Raw genomic sequence first — 21,344 nt, 5'->3', positions numbered from 1 at the left:
AGTATCCCTTTCTCAGAGAAGCCTTAGGGGAATGCCCTAAAAGAAACTCTCATAGCACTTGGTACCTCTACTTCACACCTGCAATTAAGATGGTAAGCTACACGAGTGCAGAGACCATGCCTGTCTTCTCACTGTTGTATCCCAGGACCTGAATGCAGTAGCTTCCAGAGACCTTTCATTTGCACTAGGGTCTAGCTGCACTCCTGAGCAAGTATAAACGGTGCCACTTTGTGCCAAGCTAAGACTACTAGGATAGTTAAAACAGAGTACAAAGAGGTCTAGCAGAGAAAAGAGTATTTGACCAGGCCCCAAATTACTTTCAATTGCAATAAGAGGCTCGTGGTTGGCAATTTTTTTAAAGCCTAACATGGGTAAATTCACGCATTGGACAACCAACATTTTGCATTGCCTCAAACAATCCAACAGGTTCCAGGCAATCAGCGCAGTTATGTGCGGGGTTTTATCATTCTGTTTACACCTCACTATCACTTGGGTACCAGTAGCGATTCCTACCTTAGCAAGCCAACTGCCTATAACCCAGCACTCCTGTGTCCCAGTACATAGCAGCTTTTTGCGAAGAGGTCTGCCATGAGGCCAGGCAGGTACACTGCCGCTGGGGAGTCTTGAAGGCGGAGAAGTTCAAGGGAGGAAAAGTCGAGTCCCGAGCGTGGGTGGATGTTTTCGTGAACAGTCTGCTCTTAAAGCGAGGAGGAGTAAATACGGCTGAAAAGAGAACACAGTACACTTCGCAAGTGGGATAGGGGTAAAAACTAGACTGCCACGGCGCGTCTACTGGTACCCTGGGACCCTTCCCCTCAGAGTCAATCTCGCGAGACTATAACGAATTCCTGGGGATTCCCTCTAACTCCAGGCGAACACCCGCAGGGGCGGGGCAAGAAGAGAAGAGGCCGGCGCTTGGCCGTCCGCTTTACAGCGCTCCGGGATCTCGAGAGAACTGCAGATCTCGCGATCTTTCCGGAGCCGCCCCTCCACGAGTTGTCGGAGAGCGTGTGCTGTGTGACAGGCGTGGAGGGAGGGCGGAGGCTGTGCGGGAGAGAGAAGCCTCTTTGGCCTGCCCTACGGAAGCCTGCGAGGGAGGGTGGTGATCGCTGCCCCGTCCATTTGTCCAGATGCCCAGCGCCAGCGCCAGCCGCAAGAGTCAGGAGAAGCCGCGGGAGATCATGGACGCGGCGGAAGTGGGTTTCCTCCTTCCTCGGGCCTGGGCGGACAGACCCCCTGGGCCGGGACCGCGCTGAGGGAGGGAGTAGGGTGAGCGGGGCCCTGGCCTCTGGATCCCTGTTGGCACTTTGCGTGCAGGCCACGGGCCTGGGGTCCGGGGCCCTTTGTCCGGGCAGCATGGCCAGACCCACTCCGGATCGCATTTCTCACTGGGGCGCCTGGGAGGCCTGGTCTACAAGAAGCGTGTCCCGGGGCTGGGGGGTGGGGGGCGCCATGAAGTACCAATTGCCCCGGAAGTAGGAGCGGCGGGGTGACACTTAAAGCTCCCTGGGTTAAGCACGTCCTTCACGTAATCCATCTCTTACCCGGAAAATTTTAATGTCCACTAGTAAATCGATATTTGCTCAGGCCTCGTGTTCCTAACGTTTTTCAAGTAATGGCAGTACTTCGTAAAACGATCTGCCAGTATCTTTAATGACCATTTTCCATGTCACAGCTTTAGAGAACACTTGTCATTTTTATTTCCTTTCTTCCCCTAAGTAACCCAAGTGAGGTAGGTAAGGAAGTTTGCAGAGAATGCGTTTCAGATGAAGTGACCCAAAATCATCTATGTAATTCGTAATACCCTGTGGTCCTTCAGTGCTTTTCAGAAATGAAAGTTTGAAACTATTCTACAAACGTTTGCTCTTGGTGAAATTGAAATCCCTACCTGGCTCCTAACTTTTCTATTGAGGAAATATGAATTTGTGATAAACTTCATAAGGAATAGGTCATTATAAGAACATTAAATGGAATAAGCGTTGCTGAAATATGAACAGTACTAATAAGTGCCCCCACCTTTTTTTCTATTCACGTGCTGTTACCTATTTATGCTGCCCTCCTGCTACATTGTGTGACTGTATCTTTCTAGTAGGAATGGAGTTCTCTTTGTCTATAAGGTGTATTTTTTTAATTCGAAAAAAAAATTGTTTAGTAAGCACCTTAACATGTTGTCTGGCTTGTTTTGGTATAAACACAAAATGTCAAAATGTAATATCCTCCAAATCTAAAGGAGAGGATTCCAAAAGATAGCTATAGTGACAGAAACTGTTTCGTCGACATCCTAAGTTACCTTGTAAAATTTAAGAAACCATTTTTGTGTATTGATTTGATAAATTATGTAAAATACCAGTGCATCTTTGCAGATAGTCTATATATAAGGTAGACACTGTGGCAGAGTTATGTCACTTTATAGGTGCAAAGATCTTAAGAGATCATTCTCTATATAAAGTGAGGTTCAAATAAAAGGCTACTTAACAATTTAATCAGTATAGCTTGTTAATAATAGTTTGGACTCTGGATCTCCTTTTTCCTGTTCCTCACTTGAAATCTGTAACAAGAATTTTGGTGTCATATTGTCAGTGTCAGACCGCTTGCAACCTGATATCATGAGGATGGTTTTTAGAAACAGGAAGCTGGTGAATTTTTTGATGATGTTTTACAAAAGGAAAGTTGTAGTTAGCTTATATCCAACATCTCTGATTTCTAAAAACTGGACATCTGGTGCTCAGAAAGCTTACCCCTAAATGTTGATTCTCTTTGAACATCTCTTCCTGTAATAGGAAGTTAATAAAACTGTGGTACCTCATCCTTCTCGCTTCACAGAGGAAATTTTATAATCCTGCTTTGAAGTGGTTTAACCTCCTTTTTGAAGAAAGTAGTTAAGATGTGTTGTACATGTGTGTAAATTTTATTTGAGAGTGCTATTGTGTATGGTATATCAGTCCAGAAGTGGTGATCTTCAAAACCAGAAGTTGGGTACTTTATCTTGTTTCTGTGGAGTGCATAAATAAATGATGTGACAGATTTCCACACTTTAAAACTACTACTCAATTAATAAAATGGTCCTAAAAGTTAAAATGAATTCTTTTTCTGTTATTTGTATTTCTGTGTTTACTATGCTATTAGCGTTTAAATAAAAAGTCATAATATAAAAACTTTTTTTGTAGGATTACGCAAAAGAAAGATACGGAGTATCTTCAATGATACAATCACAAGAAAAACCAGGTTAGTAGTTATGTGATAATAAATAAACCTTTTTTTTCTTTCTAATTCCAGGAAAGTTCTTCATGAAGTTTTAAGTAAGGTTGACATAACTGAAAACATAATTCTGAAAAGCTTAAATGGCAAGCATATGCCATAACTTTGTGCAAACATTGTCAGTTTAGGGTCCCTAATCTAGAAAAGGAAGAAAATATGTTAAATTAGTATATTGTAAATGGTAAATTATATTAAAAAGATATTCCTAAGTGATCACGTGAGAGATTTGACTCTGGCCTAGGAGATGAAAGATGGTTATTAGTAGCTGCCTTCATCATACGGAGCCTTTTTTGCATGCTTTATGAAGCTACCTCCTTTACTTTCCTCTTTGACTTTATTATATTTCTTTTTTTATTGAGATACAGTTAACATACAATAAACTGCATATATTTAGAGCATATATTTATATTTCTTTGAAATTGACTTGTTAATTGTTTCTCTCAGACCTGTAGGTTTTCTGTTTGTAAATATTTGTCTTCCTTTTGTTGCTGTTATATATATTCAAATTCAACAAAGTTATCCTACTCAACTATTTAACAATCATTTTTCTTTTGTTAGACACCCCAAATTATGTCTTTGAAACTTTGGTACAACTGCAGACCTTTAAGCTCTGGCCCATTGGAAGCACTGAGTACTTCTAATTTAGATGCCTGCCTATGAATTTTATGCTTTGAAAGTAATATACCTCAGGTCAATTTCAATTGTTATTTTGGATTTAATTTATTGCATGATCACAAAATCACTTTTCCTTCCCAACTTTGTTGGAAAGGTGTGCAACGAAAGGCCAAAGTAGGTTACTAAGAATAAACCATTTCCAAAAGATAAAGATGGTGAAGTAAAATAATTGAGTGTAAAGTGGGATACAAGCAGTATGTATAGAAGAGGACTACCCCTCCCAGGACAAACAGAAGGGGTCATATGAGACTTTTTTTTCAGCTTAACTATCTTCCTGAACTGGACTTCCTTGAACTCTAACACAAAAAGTCTGATTGGAGTTTGTCTCTTACATAAGCCCCAGTCACCCTTTGCTGTGATTACTATTCTTATTTAGCTAGCAAATCCAGACTACTGTCTTCCATTTACAAGCTCTCCCCACCAAAAGGAAGGATAAACTACCTATGTAATCTGATTACATTAAATAACAGTAAAATTCTGCCCTTGGTTTTACTTCTGTTAAAATCATAACACTGTGTTCAGCATAAAGTTTTCTTTCCTGTCTGCTTCCATTTTTCCAAATTCTTTCATTCTAATACCAGTGACTTAACTGTGGAGGAGGTAGTAGTTTTTCAAACTGAAACCCTACTGCCCCTGATCATTGCCTCAGCCAGTCATACTGGTGGGAGTGTGACATGCGCCTCAGGTATGTGTGGATGTGTTAAAGGTTGAGAACCCCTGTGCTAACTAATTGGAATGCCACATGAAAGAAGGGCCATTACTCTTTCTTTTCCAAACTACTATTAAAATTGCTGTAATCGTGATGCTGATTTATGAGTCTGTTCTTTTAGACTTATGTTATGCATTTTGTTTGGTGTTGAGTTTTGATTGCCTAGTAAGTTGTTTGCTTTTTCAATCTTGGCATTTTCAGATCTGTCTTTTAAAATATTACATTGCTTTGTCTGTCTTTTCTCTTTCACTTTCGTCTTGAGTTTACACAGCTTAACTTGGAAATTGGTTTAACTCATAAAGTCCATGAACAGTTTTGCAGAAATTCCCTTGTGATGCCCAATGCTTGAAAATTTCTCATTCATTCTCTTTGCTTTTGGCAATGAGAACCATGGTATTCTCCTGTAAATCAAATTCTCTCTAAGCTGCATCTTTACTTCAAGAGACAAACTGTAAATACATTTAGACAAAGGTAAAATATATTTACAATTTGATTTTATTAGAATATCCCCCATAAAGATGTTTTTAGTATTACAGTAACTAGGTTTTACTGCATGTGATATTGATAGATTTGGTTACAATTAGGCACCATAACTCTTGAGAATAGAGAGCTTTTCTTATTCATGATGTTGTGGTATCATTTCTATTAAAATATTTTTAATTAATACTTAAATCTTTCTCTTTAATAAATCATTGCATATTTAGAACAATAACAAAATGATTTCTGGATCATGATTGCCTTGTATCACTATCTTCACATCATAGTTTTTTCACAGTTTTCCTGTTTGGGGGACACCAGATAGATGTAGTACTTTGTTATTAGTATTGGGGAGCATAATTGTTGGGGCTCACCAATAGCCGAGAGGGGGATTTACAGGTTCACGTAACTGTAGGATACCAAGTGTGCGATGGCATAAGGCATGATAGGATTTAGAGGTTTGCGCATTATCTTCAGGGCTTTTTGTCTCTACTTCTTGGCTCTGCTTCCACTAGGCTACTGACCTCATTCTCTCATCCTGCAAATTCAGGTAGTAGGAAAGATGGTGGCTGCAGCCCTGGGCCTGCACCATCTCAGCTCAGCGACCCTGGGAAGACAGCTTTATTCCCATTATCTGTATATTAAGTACCAGAGAGGGACTGTTGATTAGCTCAGTTTGAGTAACATGCCCTTCCCTGGATCAGTCACTGTGTCCTGTGAAATGGGGTACTATGACTGTCCAGGCCTGCAGAGAATCCTGCCATATCCGCTTTAGGCACTGGCAGGTGAAGACAGGCTGTATTTGGCTTTATAAGTCATTGAAGTGTTCAGGAGATTTGCCTTTTGAAATTATCTCTTTGACTCCAATGTAGACTGAATTAGCGGGTCAGGGGATTGCCAGTTAGAAGGCTTTTGCTGTAGTTTAGGCAAGTTATAATAGTACTTTGCTTTGGAATGGTGGCTGTGAGAATGAAAGAGAATTGGATAGATTTTAGAGATATATTTAGAATGTACAATTCATAAAACTTGAGGCAGACTGCATATGTAGGTGATAGAAAAGAAGGTGTTAACCCTCATACACCGTGGGTAGGAATGTAAATTGGTACAGCCACTATGGAAAACAGTATGTAGGTTCCTCAAAAAATTAAGAACTGAACTACCATATGATCTAGTAGTTCCACCTCTGGGTATTTATCTGAAGAATATGAAGACACTAATTTTACTGCAGTGAAAATATGTTCACTGCAGCATTGATTACAATAGCCAAAATATGAAAACAACCTAGGTGTCTATCAACAGATGAATGGATAGAGAAGGTATGACATATATATATATATATATATATATATATATAAAATGGAATACTACTCAGCCATTAAAAAAAAAAGATGAAATCTTGCCATTTGCAACAACATGGATGGACTTGAAGGGTATAATGCTAAGTGAAATAAGTCAAACAGAAAGATAAGTACTGTATAATTGCACTCATATTTGGAATATAAAAAGAATAAATAAATGAACAAACTCATAAAGAGAGCAGAGTAGTGTTTACCAGAGGGGTAGGAGCATGGGGGAGGGTGAAATGGGTAATAGGTGAACCGTATGGTAATGGATGGAAACTAAACTTTTAGTGGTGAGCATGCTGTAGTGTAGACAGAAGTTGAAATACAGTGTTATGCACATGAAACTTACATGATGTTATAAACCAATGTTATAAACCAATTTTTTTTAAAAAAGTGAAAGAAAAGAGTGTTGCTAGAGATTGAGAATCATTTAAGATAATACCAAGTACTTATGCCAGCTACCAAACCAAAATAATTTTGATCTTGATCTCTTTGTAAATTCTGAATTACAAAATTGTTTCACTTATTTGCTGCAGATCGAGTTTTGGTTCGAATTAGTGACTTGACAGTACAGAAAGCTGATGAAGTTGTTTGGGTGCGAGCAAGGGTTCATACCAGCAGAGCTAAAGGTAAGATTAAATAATTACAGCTATTCTGGTAATCGGTGAATTTTTTTGTTTTGCAGATTTCTCACAGATCAAAGTAAATCTTTAAAAGAAAACAAAAACGCCTGTTTTCCATTTATTTATTCTTTCTTTCTTTCTTTATGGCTACATTGGGTCTTTGTTCAGGGGCTACTCTTCATTGTGGTACATGGGCTTCTCATTGCAGTGGCTTCTCTTATTTCAGAGCACAGGCTCTTGGTGCGAGGGCTTCAGTAGTTGTAGCATGCAGACTCAGTTCTAGTGGCGCACAGGCTTAGTTGCTTTGCAGCATGTGGGATCTTCCTGGACCAGGGCTCAAACCCATGTCCCCTGCATTGGCAGGCAGATTCTTAACCACTGTGCCACCAGGGAAGTCCTGTTTCCCTTCTTAAATCACTATAAAGTATTAGTCCGTGTTTAATTAATTTTAGGTTGTTATAAGACATCCTTAGAAATTATCTGGCCTTAAAACTCAGATGAAATCTAAGACTCTAAGGTACTTTTCTAGCACCTCTCAAAAGTTTAATATTTTGAAATGAAGACTGTTTTTGACAAGTTTTTCATTTGTTAATATTCTTATGTTTGTAATATGTAGATAGGGAGAGAGGTAGAAGAAAGATAAAGCTAAGACAAGGTTGTCTAGTAGCCACTGGCTATATTTAGCTATTTAAATTAAAATTAAAATTCTATAGCTCGGTCACCTGCAGTATTTTGAGTGCTTAATAGCCACAGTGGCTAGTGGCTCCCGTATTAGACAGACAAGACAAATACAGAATAGTTTTATCATTGTAGAAAGTTCTGTTGGATAGTACTGAGAATTTAGCATTGGGACTTCCTAGGTGACACAGTGGGTAAGAATCTGCCTGCCAACGCAGGGGACACGGGTTCGATCCCTGCTCCAGGAAGATCCCACATGCCGTGGAGCAACTAAGTCCGTGTGCCACAACTATTGAGCCTATACTCTAGAGCCTGTGAGCCACAACTGTTGAGCCCATGTGCTGCAACTACTGAAGCCTACGCACCTACAGCCCGTGCTCTGTAATGACAGAGGCCACTGCAATGAGAAGCCCATGCACCACAATGAAGAGTAGCCCCCGCTCTCCACAACTAGAGAAAGCCCGTGTGCAGCAACGAAGACCCAGCACAGCCAATTTAATTAATTAATTAATTAATTAAAAAGAATTTAGCATTAACAACAGAGAAGAAATATTAGGGGAGTTCAGACAAAGCTCAGCTCCTTATGGGAAATTGTCCTAGCCTAGTGTTCCAAATTGTCTGAAACTATTAGTGACATTTATATTAGTTTATAACTTTATACTTCTCACACTTGATCATCCCCACAAATTTGTGAAGTAGGCAGAATAGGCATTGTATTGCACTTTATAAATGAGGAGACTAAGGCTCAGAATGATAAAGCTACTTGCCCAAATTCTCATAGTAATTGGTGGAATATGAACAGAATTCAGAAGCTTTCCAGGACACCTTCTGTCTCCCTAGCAGAGTTAATTACTTCTATTTGATACATTCTGTGGTATAGGATTTCTTACTTTGTGTTTTAAAATATTTATTATATAATTAATACAGGCCATTTATTTATTTAATTTTTGGCTGCATCGGGTCTTAGTTGTGGCACACGGGATATTTCGTTGCAGAATGCAGGCTCTTTTAGTTGTAGCATGTGGGGTCTAGTTCCCTGATCAGGAATCAAACCTGGGCCCCCTGCATTGGGAGCACAGAGTCTTAACCATTAGATCACCAGGGAAGTCCCAGGACTCCATAATTCACTTCTGAGGGCCCAGGTGCAATCCCTCGTCAGAGAACTAAGATCCCACAAGCCACAAGTCGTGGGCAAAAAATAAAAATAAAAATAGTTTATTCTTCCATTATCTTCCCCCAAATAGATGAATACTGTTGGTGTTTGAGAAGAATGCTGGTAGAATTTTAACTTTTTAAAAAATGTGGGTTTGCCTTCCTGAAAGGTTGGGCCATTTATTCTAACAGTAGATAATCACATTGTATTGTAATCCTTTATCTATTTGTCTGTCTCGCATTAGACCAGGAACCTTTGTCCTGTCCAAACTGGCACCTTGTTTCCTAAACGTAGTTATTTAGCAAATTAAAAGATAGAATGCACACTACATGTAAGCCTGAACTGAAAATACTTCCCTTCACACTCATCCAAAAAATGGAAGTTTGAATTTAAGGACAACTGCAATGAATTGAAACACATCAGATATGTTTAAATCCATGTTTGTAATAATGCTAAGGCAAACAAACAGAAAAACCTAGTTAGTCATCAATGGAACAAGCTCATTATTTTCAAATCTGGTAAATACTGAAGTGAAAGTATCATTTCTGTATGAATTGTATATCACTGCCTAACCAAATGGTAGATATGGGCAAGTATCCAGCTAATAAAATGAAGAATATTAGAACATCATCATTTTGCCCCCAGTGAATTATGTAGGCATTGATCATCAGTGATTGCTAACGACATAATAGAGAGACAACCAGGAATATTTTATGTCTATTTATGAAAGAACACAACACCACCCAGTGAAGTAGTCTTGCCCAGAAAATTGTTCCTGAATCTCATTAAGCCTTTAGCAATAACTATCAACTTACAGGACAGAGGAACATGTTAAATGACAATGGGGATGCAATCAGCAAAATCTAGTAGTAATCTACTGGGCAAAAAGGACTTGGTCTCTTCAAGAAATAAATTGCAAGGGGAGGAGGGGGTACCTGTTGGATTAAAATAGATTTAAGATATCTCTCAACCAATCACTTATTTCGGTCCTAATTTAAATATACAGTAAAAAAAAAAAAAAAGACTCTGAGACATAGATATTTGAAAATTGACTGGATATTTGATGTTAAAAGTTGTTTTGTTTGTTTTGTTTCAGTTGAAATAATAATACTGTCATAACATTATTTTTAAAAAGATCTTCTCTCTTAAGGATCCATACTGAATTATGTACAGATGAAATAATAGAGAGTTTGCAGGGGTTTGCTTCAAGATAGTAGAGGAATTGAGGGATAAGTGGATTGGGGCAAAGCTGAAACAAGAATGGCCATGAATTGATAATTGTTGAGGTACATGAGGATTGTAGGTAGGCGTTGGTATCATTTACAAATAACGATCATTTTGTCCTTTTCTTTCAAATGTTTATCTCATTTCTTGTTTCTTTCTGCAATAGTTAGTAGATTCTCCATTATTGCAGGGATTCTCACAATGAAGAATTTTTTAAACAGTGGAGATATAAATTCCTGCTGAGTTGTTTTATGACTTTAGGTGTTGTGCATAAAATGTTATTAGACAACAATGCCAGAGTTTAAAAACATAGGTCAAAAGAAGTTTTCTTCTAGTCCAGTTTTTTTGTTATCAGGAGTAGATATTAAATTTTATCAGACCTTTTCCAGAAATTTTTCCCTCAAAATATCATTGTGTTGAATATATTTATATATTCATTATGCTGTTCTCTTTGCTTTTGTGTGTGAAATTTTCCACATAATAAAAAATTAAAAATACAGTTGATCTTCATTTTCCACAGATTGTATATTTGCAAATTTACCTACTTGCTAACATGTATTTGTAATCCCAAAATCAATACTTGCAGTGCTTTCACTGTCATTCATAGACATGGCAGCCATTCGCATGAACAGAGTGGCAAGAAATTTGTCTCCCAATGCACACATTTTCAGCTGAGGTTAAACACAGTGAAGTTCTGCCTTGAATTGGCTCTCATAAGCAAGTGTCCTTTTCGCAGTCTATTTAATACCACATTCTTCACAGCTTTGTGCTTTTTGTTGGTGACTTGACTGTTTAAAATGGCCCCCCAAGCATAGTGCTGAAGTGTTTTCTAGTGCTCCTAAGTGTAGGAGAGCTGTGATATGCGTTATGGAGAAGATACGAGTTGTTGGCTAAGCTTTGTCCAAGCATAAGTTATAGTGCTGTTGGCCATGAGTTCTATGTTAATGAATCAACTGTTTATACTTTTAAAAAGTTGTCTTTAAACAGAATTACACACAACAGATTTGCATATTCATGGACTGATGAAAATATTGTAACCAAATATTCACAGAAACCTCACCCTCTATTTTCCCTAGGAGCAATGGCTCTGTATTTGCTGATTTATTTTTTCTGGTGATTTTATAAAACATAACTACCCCAAATAGCAAGAATCAACTGTATGTAATTGCAGTGGTTTACAATAATGGATTTTTGGATATGGTTTTGGATAAAACCATTTTTGGATTCTTGGAATAAACTGAATTTGGTAAAGGTGTGGGTAGTATTCTTTTAGTATAGTGCTAAGCTAAGTTTCAATAATATGTTTTTCTGGAATATTGCTTTAATCTGGTTTTCATAATTTTTACTTGGAAAATCCTACTTTGTTTTTAAGTGTGTGTGTGTGTGTAAGTTGTAAGTTACACAAGTAATACATTAATATTTTCACATGAATTTTTCAAAGAATACGGAAATTATATTCCTTTTTCTTCTCTAGTGCCTATCTTTTGCCCCAGCCTTTTCTTTTAATTCTTAATAATTTGTTCAGTGTCTTTCCAAAAATCTTTTTAATGCACATATGCACACACACATACATACATAGATACAGGTTTTTGTTTTGTGTGTGTTTTAATTTGTCTCATTTTATGTAGATGATGCCATATTTTTACATGTTATTCTATAACTTTTTTTATTTTCAGTTAACAGTGTTTCTTGGTGATACTTCCATGATAGTAATTATAGATCTGTATAAGGCAGTGTTTCTCCAGGATAGATAACTAGAAGTGAAATTGCTGGGTTGAAGGGTGGGCATACACATATTAAAATTTTCCAGTACCAGATTACCCTCCAAAAAAGCTATACTCAGTTATACTCCCACAAGTATATGACAGTACCACTTTCTCCACATTCTTGCCAGTAATGATAGTCAGTGTTTTTTATTTCTGCCAAAGAATATTATCTGAAAAAAATAAATAAAATCTTTGCGTTTGCAGAACCCTGATTGCTGCTACTCCCTTCTTCCTTACATGGAAAAAACTATACCAATAACCATGATTTATTTGGAATCATTTATGTGTTTTAATTCCAGAAGTAGTAGCACATTAAAGTTGAACTTGGAAAAACAACCTATGCTGGCGATTTCAAGTGAAGCAGAGTTCTGAAAAACCATGAATGAGGAAACGAAAGTGTCAAAATCATAGTGTCAGAAGTATGGCAGCTAGAATCCTGTTAAGCAAAAAAAAACAAAAAACAAAAAAACAAACCTAGTCTGTTTACATAACAAATATCTGTACATTTCTCCTCAAATTAAGGGCAGTGTTTTGCATATTTTTAAAGATTAAAAATCTTTTGTCCTGACAACCTACCATGTTTGCTGTGAAGGGAGGTTTCCAACTTTACATTTTTCTAAAACACTCCACTTATGTAAATTGAAGAAATAAACTGCCTCTTCTAAAAACTTAAGAATCAAAATGCAACACAAATTTTTAACTGCTAAGGACTTAAATTTAAAATACCTAAAAAGTGAATTCATTCAGCTGTTTTGAACATTGACTTTCACTTCTTTTCTTTAAACTTTCTCTTGATTGGGAAGTTCCTTGAAGAGAGATGAATAATATGTAGCAGTTGATTAAGGTGTCCTATAAAGTTCCTTTACTAACTTAAGCAATGAGAACTCTTTGCTAAACTGAGAAATTACATAATTGCTTCTTACAATAAAAGTAATATATGGCTATAGTAAAAATTAACTTCCTATAGTACAGAAAGATATAAAATGAAAAATAGAACTACAGTATGATCCAGCAATCCCACTCCTGGACATATATCCAGCAAAGATGAAAACTCTAATTCATAAAGATGCATGCACCCCAGTGTTCATAGCAGCACTGTTTACAGTAGGCAAGACGTGGAAGCAACCTAAGTGTCCATCAACAGATAAATGGATAAAGAAGATGTGCCGTGTGTGTGTGTGTGTGTGTGTGTGTGTATACATATATATATCAATACACACACACACAGTGAAATACTACTCAGCCATAAAAAAGAATAAAGTATTGCCATTTTCAGCAACATGAATGGACCTAGAGGTTATCATACTAAGTGAAGTAAGTCAGACAGAGATAAATATTATATCATTTATACGTGGAATCTAAAAAATAATACAGGTGAATTTATTTACAAAACAGAAATAGACTCACAGACATAGAAAACAAACTTACAGTAACCAAAGGGGAAATGAGGGGGGAGGGATAAATTAGGAGTATGGGATTAACAGATACACACTACTATATATAAAATAGATAAACAACAAGGATTTACTATATAGCACAGGAAACAATAGTCAATATCTTGTAATAACCTATAATGGAAAATAATCTGAAAATACATACATATAAGTGAATCAGTTTGCTGTACACCTGAAATTGATACAATGTAAATCAACTACAGTTTTAAAAAGAAGACAAATAGAAGTCTCACAAATCTAGCTCCTCTGTCCAATCACAGTCTGTTTTCCCCAAAATAGCCACTGTTGTTTCTTGTGTATTCTTTCAAGAAGAAAGTGCATTTACAAGTATGAGTATATCCTTTGTTTTTTAAATTTACATAAAGGAATCTCACACACACACACACACACACACACACACACACACAGCCCCTTGTTATCACTCACCAATATCTGTAAGAAAAGGCCTTGCAAGACATTGAACCAAGCAGACCATACAGTATAGTGTATTGCTGACCAGAGTCAAAGAAAGAACAATTTTGTTTACTAACACCTTTCAAGAACTTGGGTGTTAAAAATACTTGATAGAGGTAGTCTGAGCGACAGCTCTGTTTATCAGGAAACCAGTACTGACTTCTTAAGTCTTTTAAAAAATCTTTTTGAGTGTACCATCTAGGTTCTAGTATTTGAAAGTGCATTGATCACAGAAAACTTTGGACCATAGCATTGGAGTCCCATGTAGATCTGTTCCACTAGTGAAGACAACATAAATATGGAGTGATAATAGAACCTCAGTTTTTTTATTTAAATAGTGCTGCTATGAACATCTTTGTCACTAAGACTTTCCATACTTAATTTCCTTAACATATATTCTAAGAAATGTATTTCTTGAATCAGAGAACATTTTAAGCCCATTTTCAGTGCCCATTGCCAAATTGATCTCTGAAAGCATTGTACAAGTTCACCTTGCTATCAACAAGTTATGAAGGAACAGTTTTCACTTAATGTTCCCAAGCATTGTTAATATTGTATATTTTTAAATCTTTACTAGTATGAGGTATAATGAGTCATCATCATTGTTTGCTTCAACTTGCATTACTTTCATTTACAGCAACATTTTTCTCCTTATGTTTACTTACTAGGTTTGTTTTCTTTTTCTTTCAGATTATTTGTTCTAGTCCATTACCCATTAATCTATCGGGATCTCAGTGTTGTGTTTTTTTTTTTAATAAATTTATTTATTTATTTATTGGCTGTATTGGGTCTTCGCTGCAGCACATGGGCTTTCTCTCGTGATGAGTGGGGGCTCCTCATTGCCATGGCCTCCCCTGTTGCGGGGCATGGGCTCCAGGTGCTTGGGCTTCAGTAGTTGCAGCACATGGGCTCAATAGTTGTGATTCACGGGCTCTAAAGTGCGGGCTCAGCAGTTGTGGCACATGGGCTTAATTCCTGGGGCAGGGATTGAACCCATGTTCCCTACATGGGCAGGCGGATTCCTAACCACTGCGCCACCTAGGAAGCCCGGATCTCAGTGTTCTTTACTCATACATCTTTAAGATCTGTATGTGTTAAAGATATTAACTCATATAGGTTATATGTCATTCAGCAAGTATTTTTCCCAGAGTGGTTTTTTTTGTATATAGACATTCTATAATTTTCAAACTTAGAAGGTTCTCCCCTTTTCTGTTGTATAGTTTAATGTTCACTTCCAGTTTTTACTCAGTTTTTTAGTTTATCTCCTGAATTCCATCTAGAATTAGAATCTCTTTGCTCTAATAGGGTCTGTTCTCAGTTCTTTCTTATGCTGTATTAATCCGGCTGTTTCTGTACATTTTTACTTACTGTAGGTTTGTAGAATAATATGCTAATGGTATTGGTCTCACCTCTTCTCCCCTTTCCTCCCATCTATTGGCTTTTTTAAAAAAATAAAAGGTTTAATTTTTAGAATTGCATACAATAAACACATTAAACGTTAAAAGAGAACAATAAACATTCTTTACTTCACCCACAACCATTAATTTCGTGATTTCTTTTCCCTGGCAGGTATGTCGGATCTTAGGAGTGCATTTGCTTCTGTTTAGCCTCTTGAACTTCCCAGGTTCTGCTTAGTGCTTGTGTTGAATCTGGAACATGGCCACAATTTTCTTTCAACCCTTACCTTTCTTATGTACCTACCTCTTTGATTGTATTGTTCTCTTTAAAAATGTTTTTTCTGACTAGAAAAATAGTACATGGTTATTATAGAAAGTTCAGAAAATATGAAGAACAGAATAATTCCCCTTGATTTCCCCATCCATTAGTAGCCACATTCTGGTGTTTTTCTTCGTATACGCTTGATTTCACATTTGGGTGGTTTTTTTCTTATCCAGTCAATTATAACTTTCTTACACAAACAGAATTATGATTGTCCTGTTTATGTGGCTTTATCGTTTTTTTCACATAATAGTCTATCATGAGTGTCTAACAAATATTTACTTTGTGTTCCCAGCACCACTATAGTGTTTGGACATAGTAATCTAGCTGTGAAACAGAAGTGGTCATCAGTCCTCAAATAGGCAGTGGCACTGGTGCTATTAGTAATAATAATAATTGACATTAATTAATGATATTAATTCATAGTTAACATTAATTGGTTGTCTGTCACAACTCTAAACTTCTTATATAATCCTCAAGGTTGTAGACGAAAACTCAAGAAAACCCCATGAGTAATAATACTGTTATTTTCTCCATTTTGCAGTTGAAGAACTGAGGCATAATTAGTTTAATAATTTTCCAATAGGCCTCTTCATAGGAAATGGTAGAATATGATCCTACATCTTTTGATTAAAAAGCTTTTACTCTTTACCAAACCCTTACGCTAAATATCACCCCTTAGTGCTGCCCTAAAGACGTTTTCTTGTGCTCACCCTTTATAACTACTGTAGGGCCCTCTATTCTCTCTCAAGGTCTTTGTGTAGCACTGGAGTTCATCACAAGATTGCTTTGTAGTGCAGGCAGGTCAGTGCTGCACTAATAGAGCAGCTAAAGTACTTACTAAATCATGCACATTACCTTCCATTTCATGCTAACATTCTGTTCTAAGTGGGCTAGTATCTGGCTGTGGTATGAGTAGTTCTTGGGATAATGTCATTTGATTCATCTGCAGATTTCTCTACAGTAGCAACCTTTATCCATTCAGCATCTTAAAATCGCTTTGAATTTGTTCAATTCTTGTAACTTTCTTTTTTAAGATTTTACTTAGTGACTGGATCATACTCCAAAGGAAAGGGAAAATAGAATCTATTTAGTGGTAAAAATATGTCATTCGGAAGTCCATAGATTATGTCTCTGTTGGCACTCTGTAACCTTTTTTTTAATCTCATAATTGCTGTTAGATTTACATTTCAAAACTGTATATTAAAAGTATTAACTATAGGGACTTCCTAGGTGGCGCAGTGGTTAAGGATCTGCCTGCCAATGCAGGGGACACGGGTTCGATCCCTGCTCCAGGAAGATAGATCCCACATGCCACGGAGCAACTAAGCCCATGTGCCACAACTACTGAGCCTGTGTGCTAGAGCCCATGAGCCACAACTACTGAAGCCTGTGCTCTGCAGCAAGAGAAGCCACTGCAATGAGAAGCCCACACACCACAGTGAAGAGCAGCCCCCGCTCGCCACAACTAGACAAAGTCCGTGTGCAGCAACAAAGACCCAACGCAGCCAATAAATAAAACCAATCAATAAATAAATTTTAAAAAAAAGTATTAACTATAAGTCTGCTTGCATTTTTGCTTTCTTTTGGTGGGGGTAGGGGAGGCAAAGCTAATTCTCAATTTAAAAGATAATTCTCTGTTTAAAAACCAAAATCTTTTGATGTTTTGAAAGACAATCTGATGAGAAAAGTGGTCTGGAAAAGATTTAACTTGTTTTATGAGGAAGTTGTTTTCTAAAACTTGATCAGAGATTTTTAAAAAGGATCTACTTTGGAGAAAAGACCTGTCACAAGGACAGTGAGTGACTGGATCTGTTATGAATAATATTCTTGAAAAGGTTAAGAATAAGGAATGACAGTTCCTTGTGAAAAGGAGGGGTGTGGGGTGGTCAAGAGGCCCAGAATTATGTAGAAATAAAACTGGTTATAGGGCATAAAGAGAATGATCTTTTATAGACAAAGTAAACTACTTGGAGTAGGAAGAAAAAGAAAAAGTGGAACTATTATAAAGGATGAAATAATTAGGAAGAAAATAAAGGAAAAATGAGGAAAATAGAACATGAAATAAGCAGCCTGTTATTCTAAATACTCTTTAAAATGTACTTTGATAGGAAATAAAGTGAACTGCCCCCATAAGATGTTTATGTTCTTGTGACTATGCACTTTATTCGTACTTTTGTGGTTGCACCATTGAGGCTTCTGTGATGGTTAGCATAGTACCTTTGCCTGTAGAATATACTAACTATTGAATGAATGTTGAAAGTGATCTGAAGTTACTTGAAATTTGTTTAATAAGTCCATACAATGACAAAATAATTTTCTTAATTGATAATACTTTTTTGAAATTAGTGATTTGCCTATGTCCTCATAACAAGCATATTAAAAGCATTTTAAAAGCATAGGAGAAACTTGGGTTTCTTTAAAGCTCATCAACCGAGTGTGAGTATTTTGGCTACCAAAGCCAGATACCCATGTGTATGTCCCTGTTGAGTATAGTAAATTTGGGCACAATTTTAAAGTAGAGAAGCATTTTTCTTCTTTGTAAAACCTGAAGTAGCATGTCCTTAATACACTTGTATACTTTATGTCTTCTTCAGGGAAGCAGTGTTTCTTAGTCCTACGTCAGCAGCAGTTTAATGTCCAAGCTCTTGTGGCAGTGGGAGACCATGCAAGCAAGCAGATGGTTAAATTTGCTGCCAAGTAAGTAAGCAATTATATCCTGTTGTCAGAATAAACAATGGTGGGAACCAAGACTCCCAGGGCTTTGGACCATTTTCATACATTAACATCAATGCTTCGTTTGTTTAAAAATGTAGTTATTTAAATTGTCAGTTCAGTGTTGCTGAATACATTAAACTTACAAAAGAGAAAATATGGAACACAGGCTTGAAATTCATTTGGAACTGCTGAAGCAGCACTCTCTACAGACAAGTCACATTTACTTTCAAGTAGAGTAACAAAAAGCCTGGCAGCCTCAACACTGCAAAGCAACTTTATTTTGTTGTATTTGTTGAGCTTCATTTCCTTCCTCCCTCCCCTAGTTTGAGATTTGCATATTAAGCAACAAGTTTCCTAACTGAATAATAGAAGTGTTTAAAATAAAAGAATGTAATTTTGCAAACAGTTCCATCCTGAAGGAAGTAAAACAAATGCTATAACGTGTTACAGCTTTTAACTTTGACACCTAAAAGGTTTAAAAAAAAAATAAGTAAAGAATGCTTTTTTCCTCCATAAAAGTACTACTGTCTGGCTCGGGGTTCCTGTAGAAGCTCACTGTTTTGTTCCATTTGCAAGGGGCAAGATATAGAGATAGTGTAGTGGTTGTGCATATGCTGGAGCTCTAAGGTAATAAGAGTTGGTGGTTTGGCAAGTTTTGTTTGCATGTTTTTCTCAATTTAATCAAAATTTTATTTCCATGATAATGATCAAAGAAGACTTGGAAAAATGGACAATTTTAAGTAGTACTTCATAAATGTTTTTGAAAAGAAATTCAGTTGAGGGACTTCCCTCGTGGCACAGTGGTTAAGAATCTGCCTGCCAGTGCAACAGACATGAGTTCAAGCCCTGCTCTGGGAAGATCCCACATGCCGCGGAGCACCTAAGCGCATGTGCCACAACTACTGAGCCTGTGCTCTAGAGTCTGAGAGCTATAACTATTGAGCCCACCCACGTGCCGCAACTACTGAAGCCCACGCACCTAGAGCCCATGCTCCACAACAAGAGAAGCCACTGCATTGAGAAGCCCGCACACCACAACGAAGAGTAGCCCTGCTCGCTGAAACTAGAGAAAGCCCGTGTGCAGCAGCGAAGACCCAACTCAGCGAGTCAATCAATCAATAATTTTTAAAAAAAGGAAATTCAGTTGAGTAAATGTTACATTTTTTCATTGATTTTTATCTCTGTTCTTTATATATATATATATATGCTTTCAAAGATGAGTTATATAGATAGAATTACCAATTTTAGAACTAGAAAAACTAAAAACTGATCTCTTTTTTTTAACTTTTTATTTATTTATTTGCTTATTTATTTATTTTTGGCTGTCAGGTCTTAGTTGCAGTACACAGGATCTTTCATTGCGAGCTCTTCTTTGCTGCACTTGGGCTTCTCTCTATTTTTGATACACGGGCTCTGTGGTTGTGGCATGAGGACTTAGTTGCCCCGTGGCATGTGAGACTTACTTCCCTAACCAGGGATCAAACCTGTGTCTTCTGCATTGGTAGGTGGATTCTTACCCAATGGACCACCAGGGAAATCCCCAAAATGATCTAATTTAATATCTTAATTTACATCTGGGCCCTCCCTAACTCCAGCACAGTGATTTACATGTAATGGATGCTTAGCAACTAGTTTTGGTTTACAGATTTATTTATCAAATTTAGTTTTATTGTATCATAGCAATACCTGCCCTCTGGTTTAAAGACTCCAGTGCCATTAATTACATCAATTTACTGAGGCACTCAGAGGTATCAGTACTACTAGACCTCCCTCTCCCTATCTCCCAGTCCTGCTGCCCAGAGACTGTCACTTTCGTCTCTTCTACTTGTATCTTTTAGTGATTAGGTTTGCTGTTTTAGTACCTAGTCCCTAAGGGTATGTGCTTGTGGGGTGCATTTGTCACCTAGCCTTTTCAGGCCACTCTATATCCTGTGAAGTGGGACATAAGTAAACTTGGTCCTTAGAAATAAACTTTATCTATATGGAGAGGCTTCTATAAGAGCCCCTGAAAACCACAAACATAATATGCTAAATTACATTTAATGTACTGTAAAATACTGGGAAAAAGTCAACTTGAAGTCAGCAAATTTTATGGCTTCTGTCTTTTATATATCAAATTGGTTCTGAAAACTAATATATGAAGCTGATGCTTTCATATAGAATATATTTTTTTGTTAAATTGCATTATAATCTCAGTATTACATTCTTAAAGGATTATAGTCCAAGTCTTTTGGAAATTCCATTTACCCTTAGTCATTAAGAGGTATTCTACTATCAAGAGAACAGTCAATTCATTTGATATCTTTAGAGGGAGACACTGTTAAAGTAGTCCACAAATAGTTATTTCTTATTTTGGATCTTCTCAGACTTCTGGGACTTGACTGACAGCAATTGACCATATCAGATGTCAACCAAAGCTTACCAGCTGGAAAAGATACTTGCACACAGAACTTAGTTCACTGCTTTAGTTCACTGATGCCCTTATGACATATGTTAAAGAAAGGCTTTCATCTAAAAGGGGTAATGTATGGGTGATCTTTTTTTTAGAATAAGGGAAGAATTTAGATTTCATAATCCTGAAGTAGATGGAACTCAGTCAAGATCTAGATCTGATTTTAATCATTTTGTTGTGTTTTGGTTTTGGTTTTGGCTGCTCCACATGGCTTGCAGGATCTTAGTCCCCTGACCAGGGATTGAACCCAGGCCACGGCAGTGAAAGCGCCAAGCCCTCACCACTAGACTGCCAGGAAATTCCCAAGATCTAATTTTAATCTTAATTCAGGTTTAACAATTTAGTTGTGACTTTGATTTCTTTTTTAAAGCAAAGAACATGTAGCTATTTTTAGTCTGTTTAAAAAACTGGACTTTATATAATTAGTAGTGTGTGGGAATAATTGCAAATTATAAAGCTTTTGACCGGTTGTATACAGGTGAGTGGAGCCAATTTTATACAATAGGTTTAACATGTGGTACTTAAGTTACAATTATTTAACTTTTGACACTATTCATATGTTAAGGTATCTAACCTGACTGATTAAGAATAAATATGTTAATAGCTTTTGCTACCTTGTGAAAAAGGAAAGTTCTCATGACT

At 37.0% G+C, this 21,344-nt stretch overlaps 1 protein-coding gene across 1 annotated transcript in view; it reads left to right on the top strand.

The window, feature by feature from the left end:
- Positions 1–1,000: 1,000 nt before the first annotated feature.
- DARS1 (aspartyl-tRNA synthetase 1) overlaps positions 1,001–21,344 on the top strand; it is a 66,800-nt gene continuing 46,456 nt past the window's right edge. The window contains exons 1-4 of the mRNA XM_057744765.1: positions 1,001–1,196; positions 3,168–3,225; positions 6,999–7,091; positions 18,130–18,232. Of these exons, the coding sequence (XP_057600748.1) occupies positions 1,131–1,196; positions 3,168–3,225; positions 6,999–7,091; positions 18,130–18,232 (320 nt within the window). The 5' untranslated portion in view covers positions 1,001–1,130. The remainder of the gene's footprint in view (positions 1,197–3,167; positions 3,226–6,998; positions 7,092–18,129; positions 18,233–21,344) is intronic.

The sequence above is a fragment of the Hippopotamus amphibius genome, chromosome 8 (assembly GCF_030028045.1).
Source record: "Hippopotamus amphibius kiboko isolate mHipAmp2 chromosome 8, mHipAmp2.hap2, whole genome shotgun sequence".
In the NCBI taxonomy this organism is placed as follows: domain Eukaryota; kingdom Metazoa; phylum Chordata; class Mammalia; order Artiodactyla; family Hippopotamidae; genus Hippopotamus; species Hippopotamus amphibius.
The sequence above is the reverse complement of the archived record's forward strand: the minus strand, read 5'-3'. Positions and strand labels throughout refer to the sequence as shown.